This window comes from Gorilla gorilla, chromosome 2 (genome assembly GCF_029281585.2).
Source record: "Gorilla gorilla gorilla isolate KB3781 chromosome 2, NHGRI_mGorGor1-v2.1_pri, whole genome shotgun sequence".
In the NCBI taxonomy this organism is placed as follows: domain Eukaryota; kingdom Metazoa; phylum Chordata; class Mammalia; order Primates; family Hominidae; genus Gorilla; species Gorilla gorilla.
The window spans coordinates 69,766,222-69,788,309 of NC_086017.1; the positions used below are offsets into that span (position 1 = coordinate 69,766,222).

General features: G+C 40.4%; 1 protein-coding gene across 11 annotated transcripts in view; it reads right to left on the minus strand.

Annotated features, from left to right (window-relative positions):
* Positions 1–22,088, minus strand: part of FHIT (fragile histidine triad diadenosine triphosphatase) — a 1,510,123-nt gene that overhangs the window by 171,593 nt on the left and 1,316,442 nt on the right. For 7 of the 11 annotated variants that reach the window (XM_055383480.2, XM_055383484.2, XM_055383481.2 and 4 more), the window contains 2 exons: positions 21,496–21,581; positions 3,327–3,395 (listed from right to left, as the gene is read on the minus strand). In XM_055383480.2, coding sequence (XP_055239455.2) covers positions 3,327–3,395; positions 21,496–21,581 — 155 coding nt within the window. The remainder of the gene's footprint in view (positions 1–3,326; positions 3,396–21,495; positions 21,582–22,088) is intronic. The other 4 variants (XM_055383482.2, XM_055383488.2, XM_055383485.2 and 1 more) reach the window with 1 other exon arrangement.

The window sequence follows — 22,088 nt, forward strand, 5'->3', positions numbered from 1 at the left end:
ACTTAACAATGAAAACAATATGTTTCACTAGGCAGTCACCCAAACATTGCAATACTAATAACAAAAAAAACCCCACTATTTGTTACAGAACTTGTAAAACCTGAAAATGGCGGTAATGATCAAATGGGTCAAATGTGTAAAGAGAGGCACCACAAATCCAAGTGGCCCATGCACTGACCAAATGTAGATATCCTCTTGAAGAATTGTGGCCATGTGCTCTGTGCTTGAGTGAATCCAGGGATGGGAAGCTCACCCCCTTGGAAGGCACTCTTTAAGTGTTCAGTTTTTTTCACTTTGACCTGTTATTATAGAGAACTAATGATATCTGCCACTTTGTAGTCCGATACTCACAGATCTGCCCTCTGGAGCCATATAGAATGTATTTAATATCTTTCCACCTGCCAGCCCTTCAGATATTTGGAAACAGTGACTCTGTTACTATCTTCCCTCTACAAGTCTTCCTTTTTCCAGGCAAAACATTCCCACCATCAATTACTCCCCAAATCTGTTTTCAGACCCAACCACCCCTCTTATGAACCTTCTTATTTGTTACTAACCATCTTAAAACAGTGCCTAGAAAGAACACAATGTTCCTAGCCAATTTATACTCTGCGGCTTCTTTAGGCATAATTTTCTATGTCTGCAGCAGTAGAAATACAATTACATTTTATGCAGCTCAGCCTCCTGCTGTTGTTTCCTACCTCCCACCCTCCAAGGCAGTCTGTTTGTTGAATGTCCTGAACAGATGCATAATCTAGAGCAAGTGCTCCCATCAATATAAAGAATGCCATCCCTCATCACTCCATCGCTTCTGATTAAGATCACTTGGTCTAATGTACATTAAGTTCTATTCCAATAACGCCTGTGCGGTACTGCATGCTTTTCATGCCTCTTTCTGGACACTGTGTTATTAGATACTCAGCCTGGAGAACCATTTCCATACAAAGAGGAAGATAAAACTGAGAATGAATGGTTAAAAGCAAAGAGAAAATTGGGAATCTCACCCTTGGAAAGAATGGTAGATGGGAACATCCAATGACCTGGCTTTGAATCTGGTTCTCTATTTACTAACCATTGCTATTTAAAGAAAAATAGTAATAATAACAGTAAAAACAGAAACTACTATCTATTAACAAATTCTTGGTAAGTACCAAGCCCTGAAATAAGCCTTTCAGGCTACAATATCATATGGTTAGTAGATGCCACTGGGATTTGAACTTACTTCTGCCTGTTTCTAGACTTCTATCTCTACATAGTCTTGTACCACAATCTCCCTTAGTGGATACTGTCTATACTACATATGACTTACACCACTGATTTTTAAAAAAAGAAAAACTCTCACAGTAATTACTTCTCCTGAGATGATCCTCCAAAATGTGGGAAGTAGAAACATGTGTTTTCTTTTCTGTGGGGCCATCAGAGCATGCAGACAAGGGCAAAAGAATAAGAGAGGAGAGAGAGGCCATACACCAACCACAGCGCTGTACATTGTGTCTTGAACTGGGCTGAAATGTAACCATGCAGCTTCATTTTAAGCACATTTGGAACATCGACAAGATTTCAAGGTGACTGTTCAGCCTGAGAAAACAGTGTTTTCAAGCACTTTTATGCTACTTTAGCAGTATTTACTAGTATATAATTCAGGTGCTAATTTATTCATTAAAACAGTTGTATTTGGCAACATTAACCTTAGTTTACATTAGTGAGATTGGTATTTGTATTTTAATTACATCTCTTTATAATTACTCTATAATTCTGATTTTCTTCCAATGTGAACTAAGCCCTTATCAATCCCCAAACTGCATTCCACATCCAACGAAAATGAGTTCAAATTATAGTTTTATAGAAAATGGCTTTGTAAAACCCAGAGAGCCTATTCCCAAAGGTAGTCATGCATCAGAGTCTCCTGGGGATTTCCTTATACAATGACTGATTCCTGAGTGCTGTGCAAACTACTTGATCAGAATCTCCAGCGACGGGACCTCCTGGGAATTGAGACCTGCAGCAACTGGTCCACAAATCAGCACTTAGGGACTGGTGACTACACTATTTCCACTCTACACACATCCAATACAGCTCTTGGAAAACATACAAAGCAAAAGATAGTAAGGGTTATCCTAAAGGCAGAATAACCAGCCACCTCACGGAATCCAATGTGTCCCAGAAACATTAATTATACGTTTCATTATTAACTGCTGACCTACTGTTCTTTATTTTCAGGGTTTGAGTTGCCGTTTTAATTTCATCACTGCAAAGAAGCCCTATAGACACACACACACACAAAAAGATGCATAGATTTTAACTGGTCCCTGGAAACGAGGTAGAGATAATCATGTGGTTTATTTGACAGAGCCACATGATAAACAATTGAGATAAACAATGTGTTTTAAAAAGCATTCTCAAAGAGTTAGAACAGGAATGTCAAACAGATGGCAAATATGACACCTCCCTCCTATCCGATGCCCTTGGCAGGCATTGCTAATCAATCACAGCATTTTTCCTTGCATCCACAAACAGCCTCAAAGTCCATTTAACCAATCACTCCAGGGCACTGGTGCTATCTAATCTGCTCTACCATGTGGGGGACATACTTTATCCTCTTTGGCTACAATAAACAGGTAAATTGAAATCACCTTATATTTTATAACAGCCTGATCCATGACAGGCTGTATGCTCCACAAGGTGGAAATGGGCATCTGAAGGTTCTCATGTAGACAGAGCTTTAGGCGCAGATCACCTGGCTCTTGCTGGTTCATGTTTGTAGCGGTTTCACACTTGTATCTTTGAATGGGAGTACTTAGAAATAAATTAACTGCTTTAATATTTATGATATGTGAGTTACACTTACTCAAACCAACCTAGTTTTTGCTCATGATAATTTAAAGTTTCACTTTGAATAAATGCTGTTGGGAAAGACAAGCTGAGTTCCAAAGTGTTTTAAAAATTAAGTGTAGCATTTGACTAAAAGAATCATATGTCAATCTGCTTGATTTCCAGTGGTAGCACTGTAGGTTTTCTTCTATGGAGATTCTGGGCCATATCTCCATGCAAATATTTACTGTCCTGGTAAATGACAGGATAGAAATCACAAGGACACTTGGTTTCTGCTGGTTTTCATTTGAAAAAGAAAATCATTATAATTAATTAGTCATGGGTTCCCACGATGGCCATTCTTGACTCCTTGGCCTCTACTGCCACTTTCCAAGTCTGGCTAAATAGAATTCCATTTCAGACCATATCTAGGGTAATACTTGATTCATTAGGTTGATGTCATCCCACCGATAGTCCCCATGATCAAACAATAAGATCAGAGAGAACAGACCCACCTCCTCATAGATGCTGTCATTCCTGTGAAAGTCTCCAGCCTTCCTGGGAAGAACATGGACGTGAACGTGCTGAAAATGTACAAGAAAGAAAAAAAATGTGATTATCTCCCCATGTATTTTTAGACTTGACAGTGATGCTCTCATGAAGCCCAATTACTCCACGATGGTTCCTGCTGGGTTATTTTTCAGAGGAAGTTGATATCCACCTTTGGTAACTATACCTGAAATCTGCCGAGAAGAGAGTGCACTAAGCAAGAGAGAACAACTTGGGGTATATATGAGAGATGGAGCGAAATGCTAGAGTGTTTCAGAGTCTCTATGGAATTATTCATGGTTGTCAGTCTTGGTTGTAGTTAGCCAGTGCTTTGAAATGACAGTGCATCTTCAAAGGTGACCATCATGACTCTGAAACTGACAAGAAATAAGAATTGGCTAACAGAGAACTGCATAAGTAAAGAGCGAATGAATGAGAGTAGCAAGTACTATGGGCAGAATTACAGACTTGGGGCTTCGAAAAATAATCATATAATAATAATACAAACAGTTCTCTTTTAGTAAGTATTTATTTCCTACGATAAGGAAAGCTCTGTGTTTGGCATTCTGTCATTTAGTACTCTTAAAAATCCTATGAGGTGGCCGGGCACGGTGGCTCATGCCTGTAATCCCAGCACTTTGGGAGGCCGAGGTGGGCGGATCACGAGGTCAGGAGATCGAGATCATCCTGGCCAACACAGTGAAACTCCGTCTCTACTAAAACTACAAAAACAAAAAATTAGGAGGCTGAGGTGGGAGAATGGCCTGAAACCAGGAGGCGGAGCTTGCAGTGAGCTGAGATCGCGCCACCGCACTCCAGCCTGGGCGACAGAGCGAGACTCCTCAAAAAAAAAAAAATCCCGTGAGGCAAGGTCTACTATGATCTGCATTTTACAGAAGAAGATATCAATGTTCGGTGAGGCCAGGGCGCCAAAGGAAGTAAAAGTCAGACCGGAAATGAGGTTGCCTGGCTTTTGCTCCCACGTGTTTCATTAGCACATGCACTGATTCTGTGAACTTAATCTTTTAAATAGCCCATTTCTCTAGTCTACTAAAGCACCCAGGTAATATACATAGCAATGCTATTATGCAATGATGGTGAATCAGGGCTCAGAGCATATCTAATTCAATATATTCTTCAAAGCTAAACTGCCATTTGAAAGTTTTACTTTCCAAATAGCCTCTATTGTACCTCGGCTGAAGTTAAACCTCATTTCTGCCCTTGAGCTATGTTCCACTTTTATTACAAACCGTGGGAGGAATGTGAAAATGAAGAGCTTAAACAGACAGAGGCAGACAGAGGGTCAAACCTCATCCCTGATCACCCACCCCTTCCTGATTACTGCGATCGGGTTCCGAGGCTCCAAAAGGCCTCAAGAGAACGTAAGATTAAGTGTCCCTGTGGCTTCGCTGTACAAGGAGGGGGAAAATGACACGCTATTAAAGCCGAGGCAGGGTGCAACGTGGTCCAAGGTGAATGAAGCAGAGAGGAGCTTCAAAGCAGCCCCTGAGCACAGTTCCCAAAGAGTGACACGCTTTTGCCAGAATATTCGCCAGTCAATGATAAAGCCAGTCACGGATCTCTCAGCAACTGGGCCAAGTGTGTACTTCAGACACAAAGATTACGTGAGCATGGAGAGAGAAAGTGAAAGAACAAACAAGGAAAAAATAAATCACAAACTACCCATGAAACCAAATTCTTAGGGGAAAGCCAGGAAGGTGGGCCTGGGCTGAAATCTATTGAAATCTCTAGATGGGCTGACTTAAAAGCAAAACCAGGAAAATAACGTAGTACAAGGATACAGACAACCCTAAGAAGGAGCCTTCACTCACTCTTTAATTCCAGAATCTCCTGCTATCCTTTCTTCTTCTCCTCTTTTTCTCCTTTCTTCTTTCTGTCCCCCTTCTCCTTTCTTCCCCTCTTCCTCCCTCCCATCCATCCATCTTTCATCATCTCCCTTATACATTCTAGGAAGTTCCAGACCAGTGTCTTCCAGTCAAACTCCCTAACACAAATCCTGGACCTACCACAAACTAACTGTGTGACCTTGTCTCACAAAGTCTATGTGTCAGTATCCTTATCTATATGGGGATTATAATGGTTGCTACCTCACAGGGTTGTTAAGAGGATTAAGTCTGCTAACCATGTGCTGAGCATTCAGCTTTGCATGTAGTTAGTACTCATTACCTAGAACTGTACAAGAATCAGTTTTATTATTTAAAAAAACAAATTTAAACCTGAAGACCAAGTAGACATCACATTCAGGGATTGATTTCTGCACCAGCAAAAAAATAAAATAAAATAAAATAAAGATATTAAGAAGCTCCTTGAATGAGGGCATTGTTCAAGCATCTCTTTTGTGAAAGCTGGTTTCTGTTGCTTTGACTAGCCATTCTCAATCTTCCACCTGTACTTGGGGCTTATTAAAATGCAGACTGCAGGGCCCTAAAAGTCTGCATTTCTAACAAGCTCCCAGCTGATGCTGGTCTAATGCCACACTTTGAGAACCACTGGCTTACAATATCCACCTGGTTTCTTACCTTGCTTCTGCCAGTGTGGGCACTGAGGTCACTTGCTGTTTTGCCTGCCCTACTGCATTATGTGTAGACTCTTTGTCTCTTTTCTTGTTTTTTCCTCTTTTTTTTCCTTCTTTCCTTCTATCTTTTCTCCTTTTTCTTTCCCTCCTTCTTTCCCTCCTTCCTTTATTTTTATTTTTTTTTCCCTTCCTTTCCTTCTTTTCTTTCTCCCCATAGAATCTCACTCTGTCACCCAGGTTGGAGTACAGTGATACAATCATAGCTCACTGCAGCCTTCAACTCCCAGGCTCAAGAGATCCTCCTGCCTCAGCCTCCCAAATGGCTGGGACTACAGGTGCATGCCACCACATCAAGCTAACTTTTTTTCATATTTTTAGCAATGGAGTTCTCACTATGTTGCCCAGTCTGGTCTCAAACTCCTGGCCTCAAGCAATCCCCTCTCCTCAGCCTCCCAAGTAGCTGAGATTACAGGTGTGAGCTACTATGTCCAGCATGTGGAGACGTCTTTCTGAATTCTTCTCTGGCTTTCTGCACTCTGACCAATCTCCTTGCGTGGTCCTCAGGAATATGCCTGTTAGTATCCACTACTAACGTATGGTGGGTTGCGAACCTGCACTTGGGAACCTCCAGGGTCCAGGTCTATCCCCTGCCTACTTTTCTTTACCCTCATCTTCTGGGTTTAGTTCAGGGCTATCTCTATAGGCTGTGTTACCACTAAGTTCTAGAAAAGCCACTCTTGATCACTGGCAACCACTTGAAATTCGCTGTGACACACTGAAACCGTAAACAGCTCACTGTACAGGTGGTTTTTTCCCGAGGGCATAGATCTCAACCCACCCTGATATCGTGACATAAATTCTTAAGGGACAGGCTGATCACACGATGCTGACAACCCACTCAGCTTCTCAGAACAGGGAAATCACGATAAAGCCAGCTCAAAGCCTCACTGCTGTGAAAAAATACCATCACTATGGATTTCTAATAGAATTACATTCTGATAAAAACGCTATGAATAGCAGAGATGAGGATAATTTGATATAATCTGTTCTTACTGCTTTCATATTAAGCTGTGGTGATCACAACTTACTTTTCTAAGTGCCAACAAAACATCTATTTAATAAAAGCCTTCCACAAATTTGCTAGGGGTTGCAGTTTAGCTGCTTGAGCTAGAAGAGTATCTTTTTAAAGTCCCATGACACATTCCACACCAAAAATGTTTTCATGGTCAAATAACATTTCACAATGCTCATTAGCACATTAAAGTATGAGAATTTCCACACAGAAGATGCTTGTTTAACTTCATCTAATCCAGCATTCTAGAAACTTATTTGATTGTGGAGTCCTGATTTTCCTGTTTCATTCATGTAACACTTCTGTACACTTTTCTAAAGTATACATTGATTCACTCAAAAATATCTATTTCTAGGTGCTATTCTAGGAACCAGGGATACATTAATGGACAAGACAAAGCCTCTGTCCCCATAGAGCTTATATTCCAATGGGTGATGCAGAAGATAAGTAAGGAAATGACTATATATTCTAATTTCGGATAGAAATAAGTGTCCTGAAGAAAAACATAACGGTATAAGGTAAATACTGAGCACTGGGCCACTGTAACGTTTGAAGTTTGGGAAGAGAAGTAGGACTCGATTTAAGGCTGTAGTAAGGAAAGGGGCAAAATCAAGAGAGGGTAAGTTCCAACAGCCCAGAGAACAAATTTCAAAGAGTGTATCACTAACAGTGTGAAATGTTTTTGAAAGCTTGAATTGTTTCAGTAAGGCTAGGAGAACAAAATTTAAAACCCCATGAAAAGATGCTCCACATTATTAGTCATTAGGGAAATGCAAATCAAAACCACACTGAGCTACTACTTCATACCCACTAGAAAGGCAATAATCAAAAGATGCACAATAACAAGTGTTGGCCAGAGCGTGGAGAGCTGGAACCCTCCTACACTACTGGGGATGTAAAATCACATGGTAACTTTGGAAAACAGTTTGGCAGTTCCTCAAAAAGTTGAACATGGAGTTACCATGTGACTCAGAATTCTGATCCTAATACATACCCAAGAGAACTGAAGACATATGTCCACACAAAAACTTGTACTAAATGTTTACAGCAACATTATTCACAATCACCAAAAAGTATAAACAACCCAAATGACTATCAACTGATCAATGATAAACAAAGAGCAGTATATGAAGACAATAGGATATGATTTGGCCATAAAAAGGAGTGATGTGCGCTGAGTGAAAGCATCATGCTCAGGTAAATAAGCCAGACAAAAACGGCCACATATTGTACCATGCCATTTATATGAAAAAGCCAAACGAGGCTGATTCATAGAGAAAGAAAGATGTGTGGTTGTGAAGAGGGATGCAGGGTAACTGCTAATGGGCACAGGGTTTCTTTTGGGTTAACGGATATGTTCTGGAATTATATAGCAGTGATGGTTGCACAACTTTGTGACAATACTAAAAGAATGAACTGTATATTTTAATAGGGTTTCTTTTATATTATGTGTATTATATCTCAATAAAGCTATTACTTAAAAAAAAAAAAAAAAAAAAACTGAAGGCCGGGTGCTGTGGTTCACGCCTGTAATCCCAGCACTTTGGGAGGCCGAGGCGGGCAGATCACGAGGTCAGGAGTTCGAGACCAGTCTGACCAACATGGTGAAACCCCGTCTCTACTAAAAATACACAAAAAGTTAGCGAGGCGTGGTAGCACATGCCTGTAATCCCAGGTACTCGGGAGGCTGATGTAGGAGAATCGCTTGAACCTGGGAGGCGGAAGTTGCCGTGAGCCGAGATCGTGCCACTGCACTCCAGCCCTGGCGACAGAGCAAGACTCTGTCTGAAAACAACAACAAAAACCCAAAACTTAACTGCAGTGGGTTTCAGAGCAAGCAGGAGGTGAAATAGAGATAGCATGCAGTGCCATCATTTTTAGAGGCTCTGCCTCTTCTGCGCTGTCTCTGCTCCTTCCTCCATCTCTTTGAACACATCTCTTCTGCCCATACTCACCTGAGGATTGCCAGTGTGGTTATACCGATATCCTTTTTCCTTGTCAGAATATATTGCAATTCAATTCTAAGGGATAGAAACATGGCTCATGGCGGGGGAAAGGGCAAGGAAGGCTGAAGAGCTACCCTGCTCCACAGCTGGTGTCCTGCAACCTCCACCAGTTGGCCCTGTGTGAATCCTTCTCCCTCACATGTGCCAATGAGCAACTGCAGAAGGCAGGTCTGATTCTAAAGAATAACAGACGATACTGTGGTAAAAAGATAATGGCCACCTTCAAAGTTATCCATGACCTAATCCCTGACCTGTGATTATGTTAAGTTACAAAAGATAAATTATGGCTGCAAATGAATTAAGGTTATTAAGCAGCTGACCTTAAGATTGGGAGAGGTATCATAGATTTTCCAGGTTGGCCCAATGTCATCAGGAGTCCTTAAAACTGGAAGAGGGTGAACATCATCAAAACTGTAAACTTTCTACTTCAAAGGCCACAAGCAAGAATGTGAAAAGCCAAGCCAGAGACTGGCAGAAAGGATTTGCAAATCACCTATCTGATAAAGGAAGTATATCTACAATACATAAAGAACTACTTACAACTAAGTAATAAAAAGACAAAAATCCTAAGTAAAATGGGCAAAGGATATGAATAGACATTTCTCCAAAGAGGATGGATAAATGAATACATGAAAAGATGCTCAACATGCTTAGCCCAAAACCACAATGACAATACCACTTAACACATACTAGGGCAACTGTAATAAAAAGGACAGATAGGCCGGGTGCGGCGGCTCACGCCTGTAATCCCAGCACTTTGGGAGGCCAAGGCGGGTGGATCACAAGGTCAGGAGTTCGAGACCAGCCTGGCCAATATAGTGAAACCCCGTCTCTACTGAAAATACAAAAATTAGCCAGGCATGGTGGCTAGGATTTGAAAACCACTAGGATTAGAATTAGGAAACGTTGGGGGGTGGTAAGAGTGATTAATTTCTTCATTTCACAGAAGAGGAGAGTGGCTTTTAGAAGACCAATAACAAAGCAATGGCAGGGCTGGGACTGGAACCATGAGAACCCTGAAACCCTGACTTGTGTTCCAGTGCTTTCTACCTCATCTTGCCCATCCTACCTTTCCCAGATCTCAGAAAGGTAGAAGCCCCTACAATTAAGCAGTTTGGTGTTCAGTCACTGCAGATGGGTGGCCAAGGTTCAGATCCTACCTATTATTTTGACTGAGTCAATTCCTTAACTTCTTTCATATTCCCTCATTCATCAAGTGGGCATGAAACCAGTATCCCAACGCATAAGACTTTTATACCGATTATGTGAAATACATAGGTAAAGTGCTTAAGCTAATGCTGCACATGCTGAATATTCAGTCAATTCCAGCAGTGACTATATTACAGGACATTAGTTTTAAAAATAATTTTGACAACCTGCTTCTGTTCTAAACCAGATGGCTTAATTCTATGGTGAGCCTTGCTGAATGTATTCTACTTCATCCAGACCATCACCAACCCCAAAGCTGTGTGTTCTACATGGCTGGATTTTGCCTTTCTTGACTTGGGGAGGCCTCATCTTCTGCAACTAAGTCGAGTCAAGGGTCAGCATGAAATTACTGACAGCCACTTAGTTCTAAAATAAACGTCACTGGAAGTAATGCCACTTACAGGACTTTGAGGATACCTCAGCATGATCAACTCAAGAATCAAATTAGTGGCCTGTCAAAATGCACAGGCACACTGATGGTTTCTGTTGCTACTGTCAATAAGCTCCTTCACTTAGAATATTAGCAATGCTCAGGCAATTGGTATGCCTTTCAGGAAACAGAGGAAACATAGTGCTTTTCATGTGTTCAAAGTGTCCCAATCAAGTTGGGAAACTTCAAGGAAAAAAATAGAATAAAAAAACAATTCAGTTTAAACAAAAAAAAATAATAAACAGAAAACACCTAGAATTTGTGGAGACTCTGTTGAGTTTTGTGGCTTAACAATTGTGTTTTTAAGCCATACATCACTGGTGGTGCTCCAATTGTGAGTTATAATAATATATCACAAGAAGGATGGTGATCTCCTGATATATGGGTGCCGTACATCATCTAAGCACCACGGCTTTGATGATGTATTGCTCCAAACCACAATGAGAGTTTAAAGGAGCTTTTAGCAGCCAGACAGCTTTAAATTTCAAATTTTCAAAAATTAAGATCTTTTCAAGTAAAAGAAAAGCAAGATAATGGAATCTGATGCTATATAAAGTGTCACTGAACTCTGAGAGCCTGGGTATATGTCTTTTCCTTTTGGCTTTGAGCTCACAAGGTGGAAATCATTGGCAAGTTCTTCTTCAATTCCTCCTCCATGAGCACAGAGGCGAGCAAGTGTCAATGCATCCATTTTGCCAATCAATTTCCCCCATCTTCCACACTGCAAGCCTGAGTAGCTCATCATCATCCCAAAGACTGGATTGCATAAAATGCTGTGATAGGCATTGGATAAACCCAGGAGAAGTTATTTTTTATTTTTTATTTTTTGGTTTGTTTTAAAGAGCTCTTCCACTGAGATTCAGAACAAAAAGAACAGATAAAAAGTAGATAGACTTCCTTCCTCATTGCTCTCAAACTCAAAACAGGGCATGTAGGAAGAAAACATGCCTTGTCTAGCATTTGTCTTTGTAAAGCAAAGGAAGCATTGATTGCAAATGAGGAGAAAGAGGGGAATGGCATATGGGCTTCTCATCCAGAGTAGGAAAGGGAGCTGTTGTAATAGTTCTGTCACCTTTCCTATTCTAACGATGTGTTTATAAGACGGTAATGTGGCTTATGAGAATGTACCCACTTCGTTTAAAAACCACTCACTTTTGGGGGCAAAGTAATCACAATCAATTAAGAAAACAGGTGTTGAAAGAACTCCTCCCTTTTTTTTAAAAAAATCCTACTGCAATAAACAGAACAAAATGAGAAATCTTCCTACTGTTTGTGTAATAGACCTAAACAGGAACAGTGAGAGACGATTACATTTCAAGTGGCTTCTTCCATTTTCCTTTACTAAGTGAATTAAAGGAAAGAATAAGAGTAGTTACTGCCATGTGGAGGGAAACATCTGGGCATAAGGAATTAACAGTCTTCCTTCCCATTCTCCTATCTCTAATTTTTTGCTCCTTGGGCTTCCTCCAGTAGATTCTAACTCCCAAATTACTGTAGATATTTTGCACCCGGCTCCCTCCTTGACCACTTTCAAAGGGCAAAAACATCTCATTTCCACCAAAGAAAACCAATGGCTGTCTCAAAAAGAAGTCCCAGGCTTCTTTTCTCCCGTAGTAGTAAGTTAACTATATAATCTGGGTAACAAAGACATGGAAATAAATGCATCACCCACTATTCTGAGGCTGTCAGTTGAAAGATGTGAATGAGGCAGGCTTTGCGTCTAGAGAAATGTGGGTTCTTTCACGGGCTGGTAAATAAACCCCCCAAATTCAGTCCTCTTCTTCTCTATAAAGAGAATACTGACACAACACTTAATTATTTCTTTCACATAAGCCAAAAAGCTTTACTTACGTATTTATAGTAATAGCACACCATTCATCCACCCACCATTTTCAAGTCATTATCAGTTATAAGACTTGCTGCCATTTACATAAGAATATTATATGTTGGAATGGTACTTAGTACTGTATATTATCACATCCTCACCGAAACACTAAAAAATACAAACTGTTGTCTCCTTTTTTTTTCAGTAAGCACACTGATGCTTACTGGAATTAAATAAATTGTGCAAGCTCACCAAGCTGGCAAAAGTGGCCGAGTTAAGATTCTAAGTCAGGTTGATGGGATGTCAAGCGTAATCTGTGTTTTGCTATGCTCCTTCCTGAGTAAATAACTAATGTCTGGGTGACCATATGCCCCAGTCTGTTTGGAACCATCCAGGTTTAGGCCTGCAGGTATGAACAGTCCAGTGTAATAACAAACAGCATCTTCTTTCACTCTCCTAAGTTCTGCTGTGGACAATAAATTATATGGTCTCCCTAACTAGTAGTATAGTTCATGCCAGGAAATTTTATTTCTGCTGATTCTAACTATTCTCATCTGCAGGTAGCAGGGGAAAAACAAAGAAGAAAGGAAAGAAAGAAGGCTCTTTGAAAGTTTTTAAAGAATGGGCTACTAACTCTTATCTATCAATACCTTTCATGAAACCTCCAACATGTTCAGAGTAGAGCTCTGGGAGGGAAAAGAAATACTTTAGACTAAAACAGGGCCCCTCAAGCTCTAAAGAAAAAACCTCAAGCATGCTAGAAACCTCTCCAGTTGAGCATTCTTTGCTTATTATCATCACAAGAGGCAACGGTAATAGCTGTTGCTATTTATTAAGCTCTTACTATATGCCAGGCGCCATATGCCAGGAACTGAGCTAAGCACTTTCTTTGTAAGATCTCAATTATTTATCATAAAACTGCATGATAGATATAATCCAAATCATTATCATCATTAATTTATAGATGAAGAAACTAAGGCCGAGGAACGTGGAATGAGTAGGTCTGCCCGATTGCAACATCCAAGTGTGATACTACTATCAACACTCTGGTACAGTTGAACACAGCCTAGTAAAAGTTCTAAGCCCACTGCCCCTGCACCCCCTGCTATTCAACCTTATGATACTTAACTCTTCTGCAAGAGAGGCCCATTAGAGAGAATGGACTTCTAACAAATTGAGATCAATCTTGTACAAATATTCTGTATTATCTTTTGGCTTGTGATTGGTTTTCAGTGACATAACAGCTTTAAATTCTTAAAGCTATTTAATGAGAAGAGAGTAGATGTATTAGTCTGCTCTCACACTGCTAATAAAGACATACCTGAGACTGGGTGATTTATAAAGGAAAGAGGTTTAATTGACTTACAGTTCCACCTGGCTAGGGAGGCCTCAGGAAACTTACAATCATGGCAGAAGGGGAAGTAAACACAACCTTCTTCACATGGGGGCAGCAAGGAGAAGAATAAGTGCCCAGTGAAAGGGAATCCCCTTATAAAACTATCAGATCTCATGAGAACTCACTCACTATCACGAGAACACGATGGGGGAAACTGCCCCCATGATTCAATTTTCTCCACCTGGTCCCACCCATGACACATGGGGATTATGGGAACTACAATTCAAGATGAGATTTGGGTGGGGACGCAGCCAAACCATATCAGTAGAATTTATAATCACTGCCTCTAGAGAAGTTGACAAACCTAACCAAGAGCTATAAAACCAGGATAACTCCAGATGTAGGGCTCTCAGATGAGGTCATCTCTACTGCCTTGGGTTATGGACAGGTAGAACCCTGGGAAGACCATTCCAAGATAGAGTCTTCCTGTTCAATCAGACATGCAGGAGCTCAGAGGTTCTTGTAAAATTGGTTCTGTTTGCTTCTGGGTGGGAAGGGACAGTGCCTTAATAATGTCTCCATCTGAAAACGTATGAAAGTTTCAAAATGACTTTTAAGAGATACAGAGGATGTTTCAAGATTTGTCACCCTTGTACTTCTCAGCTGTTGTTGTAGTCACGGAGTTGATAGTACATGTGCTTGGTAGAAAAAATTATAAGTGTTCTTCCTTCCATGTGGAGTTCCTTTCTCTTTCCTTTTCTTCCTCTGAGTTTTAAAGAGCATGCTCAAATGCCACCTCCTTTGTGTACTCTTCAGACTCTTTCAGGCTTTTCTGATTCATTATACATGTGTCCATGACAGCTTTTTACCACAAAGTATAAGTAATTACAGGTTTTCTCTTCCACTAGTCTGGAACTCTGGGCTATTTGTTACTTATTTTTCCCCTGATTATTTCTTTTCCCTAACCCTAGGCTCCTAGGTTAGAAGACATATCTTCTAAATGTTGAATGGATGGATGAATGGATGGATGGGTGGGGTGGACGGGTGGTGGATGGGTGAATGGATGGGTGGATGGATGAATACATGGATGAGTGGGTGGGTGGATGGGTGGGTAGCTAGGTACATGAGTGGGAATGTGGACAGATAGGTGCATGGATGGATGAATGGATGGTTAAAAAATGGACAACTACACTGCTCTTAATTTCTTAGCTTGCTTAAAAGAAGAAATATATGCACTGATTTTCTTCACCATTCTCGTCATTTTCTTTTGCTTGAAAGTTCTTGTGCATACAAAGATATGGTCTATGAAGAGCCATTATGATCACATTGTACACACCTTTCTTCCCCACTGAAAAGTATCTTTTCACCAAAATGTAAGTTTGAAGTTCTTGTGTTTCTAGCCTCACATAAATCCCTTTTAAAAAACTCCTCAGATATGCTCAAGTGTCTGGAGAAATAGCTTATCCTAAAAACAGTCAGCATTGCAAGGGTTGCCAAGGGGATATGTTTGTTCTTCAGTATTAACTTCATTAAGAGCTACTGTGGTTCTCTCTCAGGAGAGAAGAAGAAACCTAACCTTTCTTTGGATATCTGATCTTTACAAATTATTTCCAGGGTGCTGTCTTTGTTAGACAAAATATCAAGAATATGTATTTTTTTTATTTATACATCATATCAGAACATTAATTTGTAGAGTGATTCCCTCTGGGTGCCTTTCTGTTGGGTACACAAAAAAAGGATTTGGATGCAAATGAAACAATGATAGCATTTTTCCTTGTCTTACTCATTTTGTGACAAATGCACATTGCTTTACTGTTTGCTATACACATAATTACAGTTCTTTAATTTATGTTTCAATAAAATGTATAATAATAAACATTTACTGCTCCATGAATAAACATTCAAGTGAAGCCTCTAATGGAGGTTACATGTTTCGAGGCAGCTCTGTGGCTTTTTCAGAAATCTGCCTTCTACTTAATGAGCATCATTTCCATAATCTGTGCATTATTGCCTAAGCCTCCCTTTAAAACATTTCAAAATGCAAAAATTTGTGAAATATGATCAGTCCAAAGGGAAAAAAATGTTAAGGGAATTAGCAACTTGTCCTGTTAAAGGGACAGGACAAGCTTTCATGTCCCTCCAGAGACAGTAACATAGTAATTATGGAGACAGCACTTCCTAATTATCTCACTAGCTGAGCGCAATACTACCGTGGTTTTTGCCTCTAAGATCTGGTTTAAATAAAAGTGATAAGAAACCTGGAGAGGTCAGCCATGAAGGACAAGCTTGTGCTAATTCTCTTTCCAGTGCTAACAAAGAAACCAGAAAGTAGAACCAGAAATTTGGGGAAGGTCAAGATACCTGTGGTATGGACATTCCTGGATGTAGAGACAGACAAATGGTTTGATTAAAACGGTCACCCCAAAGTAACTGAATTCAGACAAAAGCCTATGCTGAGCTTTATGTCGATGGTGTCACACATTATTTTCAGTGTGTTATTTCTTAAGAAAATTACTTACATAATTTTATGTCATTATCACTTTAAAAGGTTAATCTATTTCAGATAATCTTTGCAAATTGTGTTCTAAAAAGCAGGTAGGTGCTTTTAAAAATAACTAAAACATGATGACATATTTCTTTTTTCTTTGTCCAACAGCTATGGCTGGGTTGTTTAACTAGAGAGAAAAAAAGATGCCAGGAGAAATGAAGGAACAAAGGATCCTTCACAGTGTGATAAGATACAGATAGTCAGCCTCTGCAGAGCAGTGATGAAATGTGTTAAAAGTGATGGCTGTCACTTCATGACATGTCAGCATGCTTTATTGGTGGGTTGGCACAATTTATTTAAACATCGTCAGGAGGGACTCATTTTGGTGTAGTTAGAAGTTGTGTTTCTTTAGTGTGAATAAATACCTCTGGGCCCATGTGCAACATATTAAAACTGTGCTGTTGTTTACTGTGGGAATTGGAGCAAGGAGCTAAGAGTTCCAAAGTGAAGCTCTCCTTCTCCCACCATTTTATGATTTGCTATGAGTAATTTGCTCCTTGCTTTGACCGTTTCTGCAAAATCTTTCAAAGGAACATTATTCTCCTTAACAGGGGCTGAATTTAAGATTTTCATCATTCAATATTGCTATTTTCACATGTGGCTTCAACAAAAGAAAACATTCCGCATAAACAGAATTTAGTGTGATCCAAATCCCGCTTTTCTCTTGGTACATATGCTTTGTTGCTTCTTGACATCCCTGAATTACAAAGTATTAAGCAGAATCATCTTTTTAAGGGTTACATTTTTCTTCTAACTCAAGTGAGCAGGTATTTATGTCAGAGTCACATATTTAAAAATGACATCCTCTTCCAGGATGGGGCAAATCTCAACCTACAGGGCTGCCAAGTGGAGCTGCAACTTTTTGCAAGGGTTCCACCCAGATGTGCTACAAGTCCATATTACCTTTGAAATCACCATCTTGTAAAGATATCTGCACCCTCATGTCCATTGCAGCATTATCTATAGCAGTGAAGATATACAAACAATGTAAATGTCCATCAAAGGACAAACAGATTAAAAAGTGGTATATAATAAATACAATGAATATTATTCAGCCTTAAAAATTAAGAGATTCTGTCATTTGCGCCAACAAGGATGAACCTGGAGGACATATGCTAAGTGAAATAAACCAGACACAGAAAGAAAAATATGACATGATCTTACTTAAATGTGGAATCTTAAAGTAAAATATACAGAGATAGAGAATAAAACAGTGGTTATCAGACTGCGGTGGAGGTTGGGAGGGCAGAATGCGGAGATACAGGTCAGAGAATAGTAAGTAGCAGATTTGTAGGAAGAACCAGTCTAGAGATCTAACATACAACATGAAGACTGCAGGTAAAACTGTACTGTATTTGGGATTCCTGCCAAATGAGTATACTTTAGTTGCCCTTGTCACAAAAACAAACACCCAAACAAAAAACTGAGTAATTATGTGAGATGATGAATATGTGAATTTGCTTCATTATAGTAACTATTTTACTATTTTGTATATATGTCTTAACACCATGTTGTATACCTCAAATACACACAATAAAATTTATTTAAATACCAACGAAAAAGCACATTCCCTTCATAAATGAGATTCTTTTCAAAATAAGTTTGAAAATATACATTGTAAAATATACTAGAAAAACCACCCCCTAACTAACTCCCCACAACCCAGGAGCTCTGATTTGATAGCTTAAGACAGGATAAATGACTCCGATTAGGGCAATGAGCCCCAGTTTTATGTGGACCTCCTAAATCATATCTTGGTTTGGGTCTAGAATGATGGTGCTGGGAGCACCCGGAGAGCTGCATATCATCTCAGCCTGGCTTCCACACAGGGAGCCAGAGAGATTTGTGGAACCCTGTCTGGTGGCTTTGAGGCACAAACGATGAATACTGCTAAAGCAATAACAATAAAAGAGGCAATTGACAGTGGGGGAAGCCCCAGCACCAACCCTCATTTTTCTCATAATATACTCTGTTGTACAATGAGACAGAGTGATTCCATAGGTACTGGCCAGAAATTATATGAAAAATTGATCATGTTTCTTTTTCTGGGTGATATCAGTGATTGAGGTCCTTGATTTATGTTGGCCAAACTTTTTCAGTGCAGAATGGAACCCTTCCTAACTTCAGTCTCCGTGGCTCACACAGACTGGCCATTAACAGAAGACACACTGCATCATACCATTTAGTCAGGACCCTACACTAACAGAGGGAACCGCAGCAGAGTCTTAACAGCAACTCCAATTTGCCAGGAATGTCACCACAGATCAGAAATTTACAATGGCGGAGACCTTTTAGGAACTTTCAGCATGGATGCTCCCTCAAGGTGTGGGTCAGAATTTGCGGTGCAGGAGGTGAGGTGAGGTGAATAGTTTACAATGATTTTTCTATGCCTTTTAACCTTTGGAACTAACATTTGGTCAAGAAAGCCATTTGAAGGCTAAGTGTGTACTTGACATGTGAAAAAATGAATGTGTCTTCTAGGCGTTGGCTTAGGACACTGCTGAGCCCTGGCTACAGCCAACTCAGGCTTAACTCATTAAGGTGATTAGCCAACAATCAATTCTTTAAAATTAGTAACATAAAACAGGCCATACCAGGATCATGGATATAAAATTTGGGTATCAAGTTTTGCTCCAGAGAAATGTCACACCCTCACCGGCAAAAAGTCTATAGAGGTAGGGAGTGTCACAGGTAAGGTTGAGTTAATGAGACATCCTCTAGCTGGCATGAATGTGTAAAGTGTGCTCCATGGTCATACATCCACCAAGTCAGGATTTCACAGCAAGCATAGCTTTCACTTTAAGCTAAGTGACATGGAAGGTTCAGGTCCTTAACCTTAGGTCACGGGATGACAATATACAGAATCTGCAGCTTGACAGCCTAGGCTTAATTCCTAGTCCTGCCACTTTCCAGCTGTGGGACCTGAGATAGTCAATACCTCAGAGCTTCGGATTTCTTGTTTGTAAAATGAACCCATCTCAGAGGGTTGCTGTGAGGATCAAATTGGTTAGTACTGCAAAATACCCAGACTAGTACTTGGAACTTAGTAAGCATAGATGTAAGGTGTTTGCAGCTATCATTGCTGCTGCTACTGCCACGATTATTAGTACTACAGCTACTTAACCACAAAATCTGTGCTACTTGACCACAACATCTTTCAGTTAAAAAAAATTCACAATTTATCTTTTAATTTAACTTTCTCTTAAGGACTTTACCATTGTTTTAAAAATTATTCTACTGAAGTCTAATTTACAAAATGGGAACAGGTAGAAGAACCATTCTCCTAAAAACTAATGTGGAGTCAATATACTTATCCTGGGCGTGAAGAAGCCCTGGAGCTTCCAAAGAACACAGTGTGAAAAACTTTGCTTGGGGAGGGAGATGGAAGGCAGAGAACTAGGGTTTCTCCCACTGGGGTACAAATCCTTAGGAAGTGGAGCTTGGTGATTAAGAGCATCGAGCTCTAAAGTCAGATGAGCTGGGATGAAATCCCCACCCCAACTTTCATTTCCTGTGTGACCTGTGAAGGCAGGTGAATATCTTAATTCCTTGGGTTCTATATTTATAAAATGCAGATAATAAAGTCTATTCTTCAAAGGGCTTCTGAGAGGATTAAATGAAATAATACATGAAAACCTCTTAGCACAGCCCCTGGCACCATTAGAAAATGCCTTATAAATGTAAGCTGCTCTTCTAGTTATTTTTACCCAGATCTCTGCTCAAGTGTTACTTCCATAGAGAGGACTCCCCCAATTTCTATATTACATATAAACAGTCCCAGTCCTATCTCAAATTAAAATCTGCATTTTATTCACTTTTTCATTTTTTGTTCCCATACTCACAGCCATGATCCCAGCATCTGTGACTATGACTAGCACTTAGTAGGCACCCAATAGGTATGTGTTAAATGAATGAGTTAAAAAGGAGAGACAGGAAGTATCCCTAATTCAATGTTAAGAGACTGCAAAAACTCTATTAGGCTGAAAACTAGGAAGTATAATTCTTTAAAGTAGTAACAGAAATAAAATTTGAAGATGTGTTCTTTTGTGTATACAATAGTGTATGCTGATTGTTCTCAAGCTGCCAACTACCCTTAAGAGTGCTCTGCTGTGAAGACACAAAAGGGGCAGGAGGGTGGATCAGACAGAGTTGATATGAGCCACAATGCAGGTCCAGCCAAAGTAGCAAGGATGCAGTTGGAATATAAATGCCCTTACCCACCTCTCACTGTTTTCTTCTCCTGAAAATTGCTCTACATTATGATCTCTCTCTCTTTCTCTATCTCTTGTCCCATACTTGGCTTTCTTCTGTCCATGCAAAGGGCTTCCTTGTGATACCCCACATTCTCTTTTATCCTGACACATTGCATAGCCTCCTATTGTGGGTACTGTGTAGTTATATAATCAGAGTTGGGATGTTTTACTGCCTTGATGCTTGCGTTGTGGGTCTGTGTAATCTTTGCATTCAAAGTGTGATAACAGACACTGGACATAGCGCATAACACTCAGAGCTGCACTCCAGGTACTAAGATGTCATGAGGCCCATGAGAGAGATGCACATTTCTGCAAGGGCGTCAAGGGACCCAGGAGAGGAAGGTATAAGCCACTGTGAGGTCCTCTGAGGGCAAACGCTCCCTGCTGTCTCCTGACAATGATCCCCAATGCATGAAGTAGGATGTAGTGTGTTAAGGTGATAAGGGCTGAGGATGAAGTGGGTTGGCTGAACTGGCGAAGCACTGTGAACTGGAAATGTGTTAGTGTGTGGAAAAGTAATGTTACCTTGGATGAGAGCTCACTCCTCTCATGAACTAGACTTTTCCCTCAAGTGCCTTCCCCCATAATACAGTCAGTAAAATCTCCTAAAGCCCTGAGAACTGGAATCATCTCATGATCTATAGTAACCCAAAGTGGCCTAGCAACTAGGGGTGGACCCTGTTAACTATTCACATCGCCACCCTGACAAAAGTCTTCCTGCTCCCATTTCAAGGCTCTCTCCACACTTGGTTTCTCTGACCTTTCTGAACCTTTCAGTGTATCTTGCTCTCTGGACTGCAGCCCCTGGCTGTGAATACATATTTAGTCTCTCAGCCTGCCCTTCCTATAGACATATTATTTGATGCTTATGCAAAGATCACCCTTAGCCTTCATCTTTCCATGCCTTTGCCATACACTACCTTCCTCTTCCCCACACTCCTGTAGTCAGATGTGATGCTTCAAACTCAGCTTGAGCGCAGGTCTCATTTTCACCCTCTTCATATGCCTGTGGACAAGTTTGTCAGACCATTGGTTAAATATTCGACCAAGAGTGAGGTTGGTAAAAGGAAGGCATATTTACGAGACAGAACAAAGGCTTTTCATTAAACAAAACAAAATAGCAGTTTTCCTTCTTGCTGAAACCCTCACTTGGTTATTCCACCAGAATCAGTGCTTTCCAAGACTCCACATGATTCATCCCCTCTCCCATACTTAGCTCTCTGGATTGCAGCCCTTAGTTCTTTTTTATTTTTTAGAGACACGGTCTTGCTCTGTTGCCCAGGCTAGAGTGCAGTGGTGCAATCATAGCTCTCTGCAGCCTCTACCTCCCAGGCTCGAGTGATCCTCCCACCTCAGGCTCCCAAAAAGCTGGGACTACAGGCATGCACCACAGTGGCTAATATTTTTTTTTTTAATTATTTGTACAGACAGAGTCTCACTATGTTGTCCAGGCTGCTCTCAAACTCCTGGGCTCAAGCAACCCTCCCACCTCGGCCTCCCAAAGTGCTGGGAT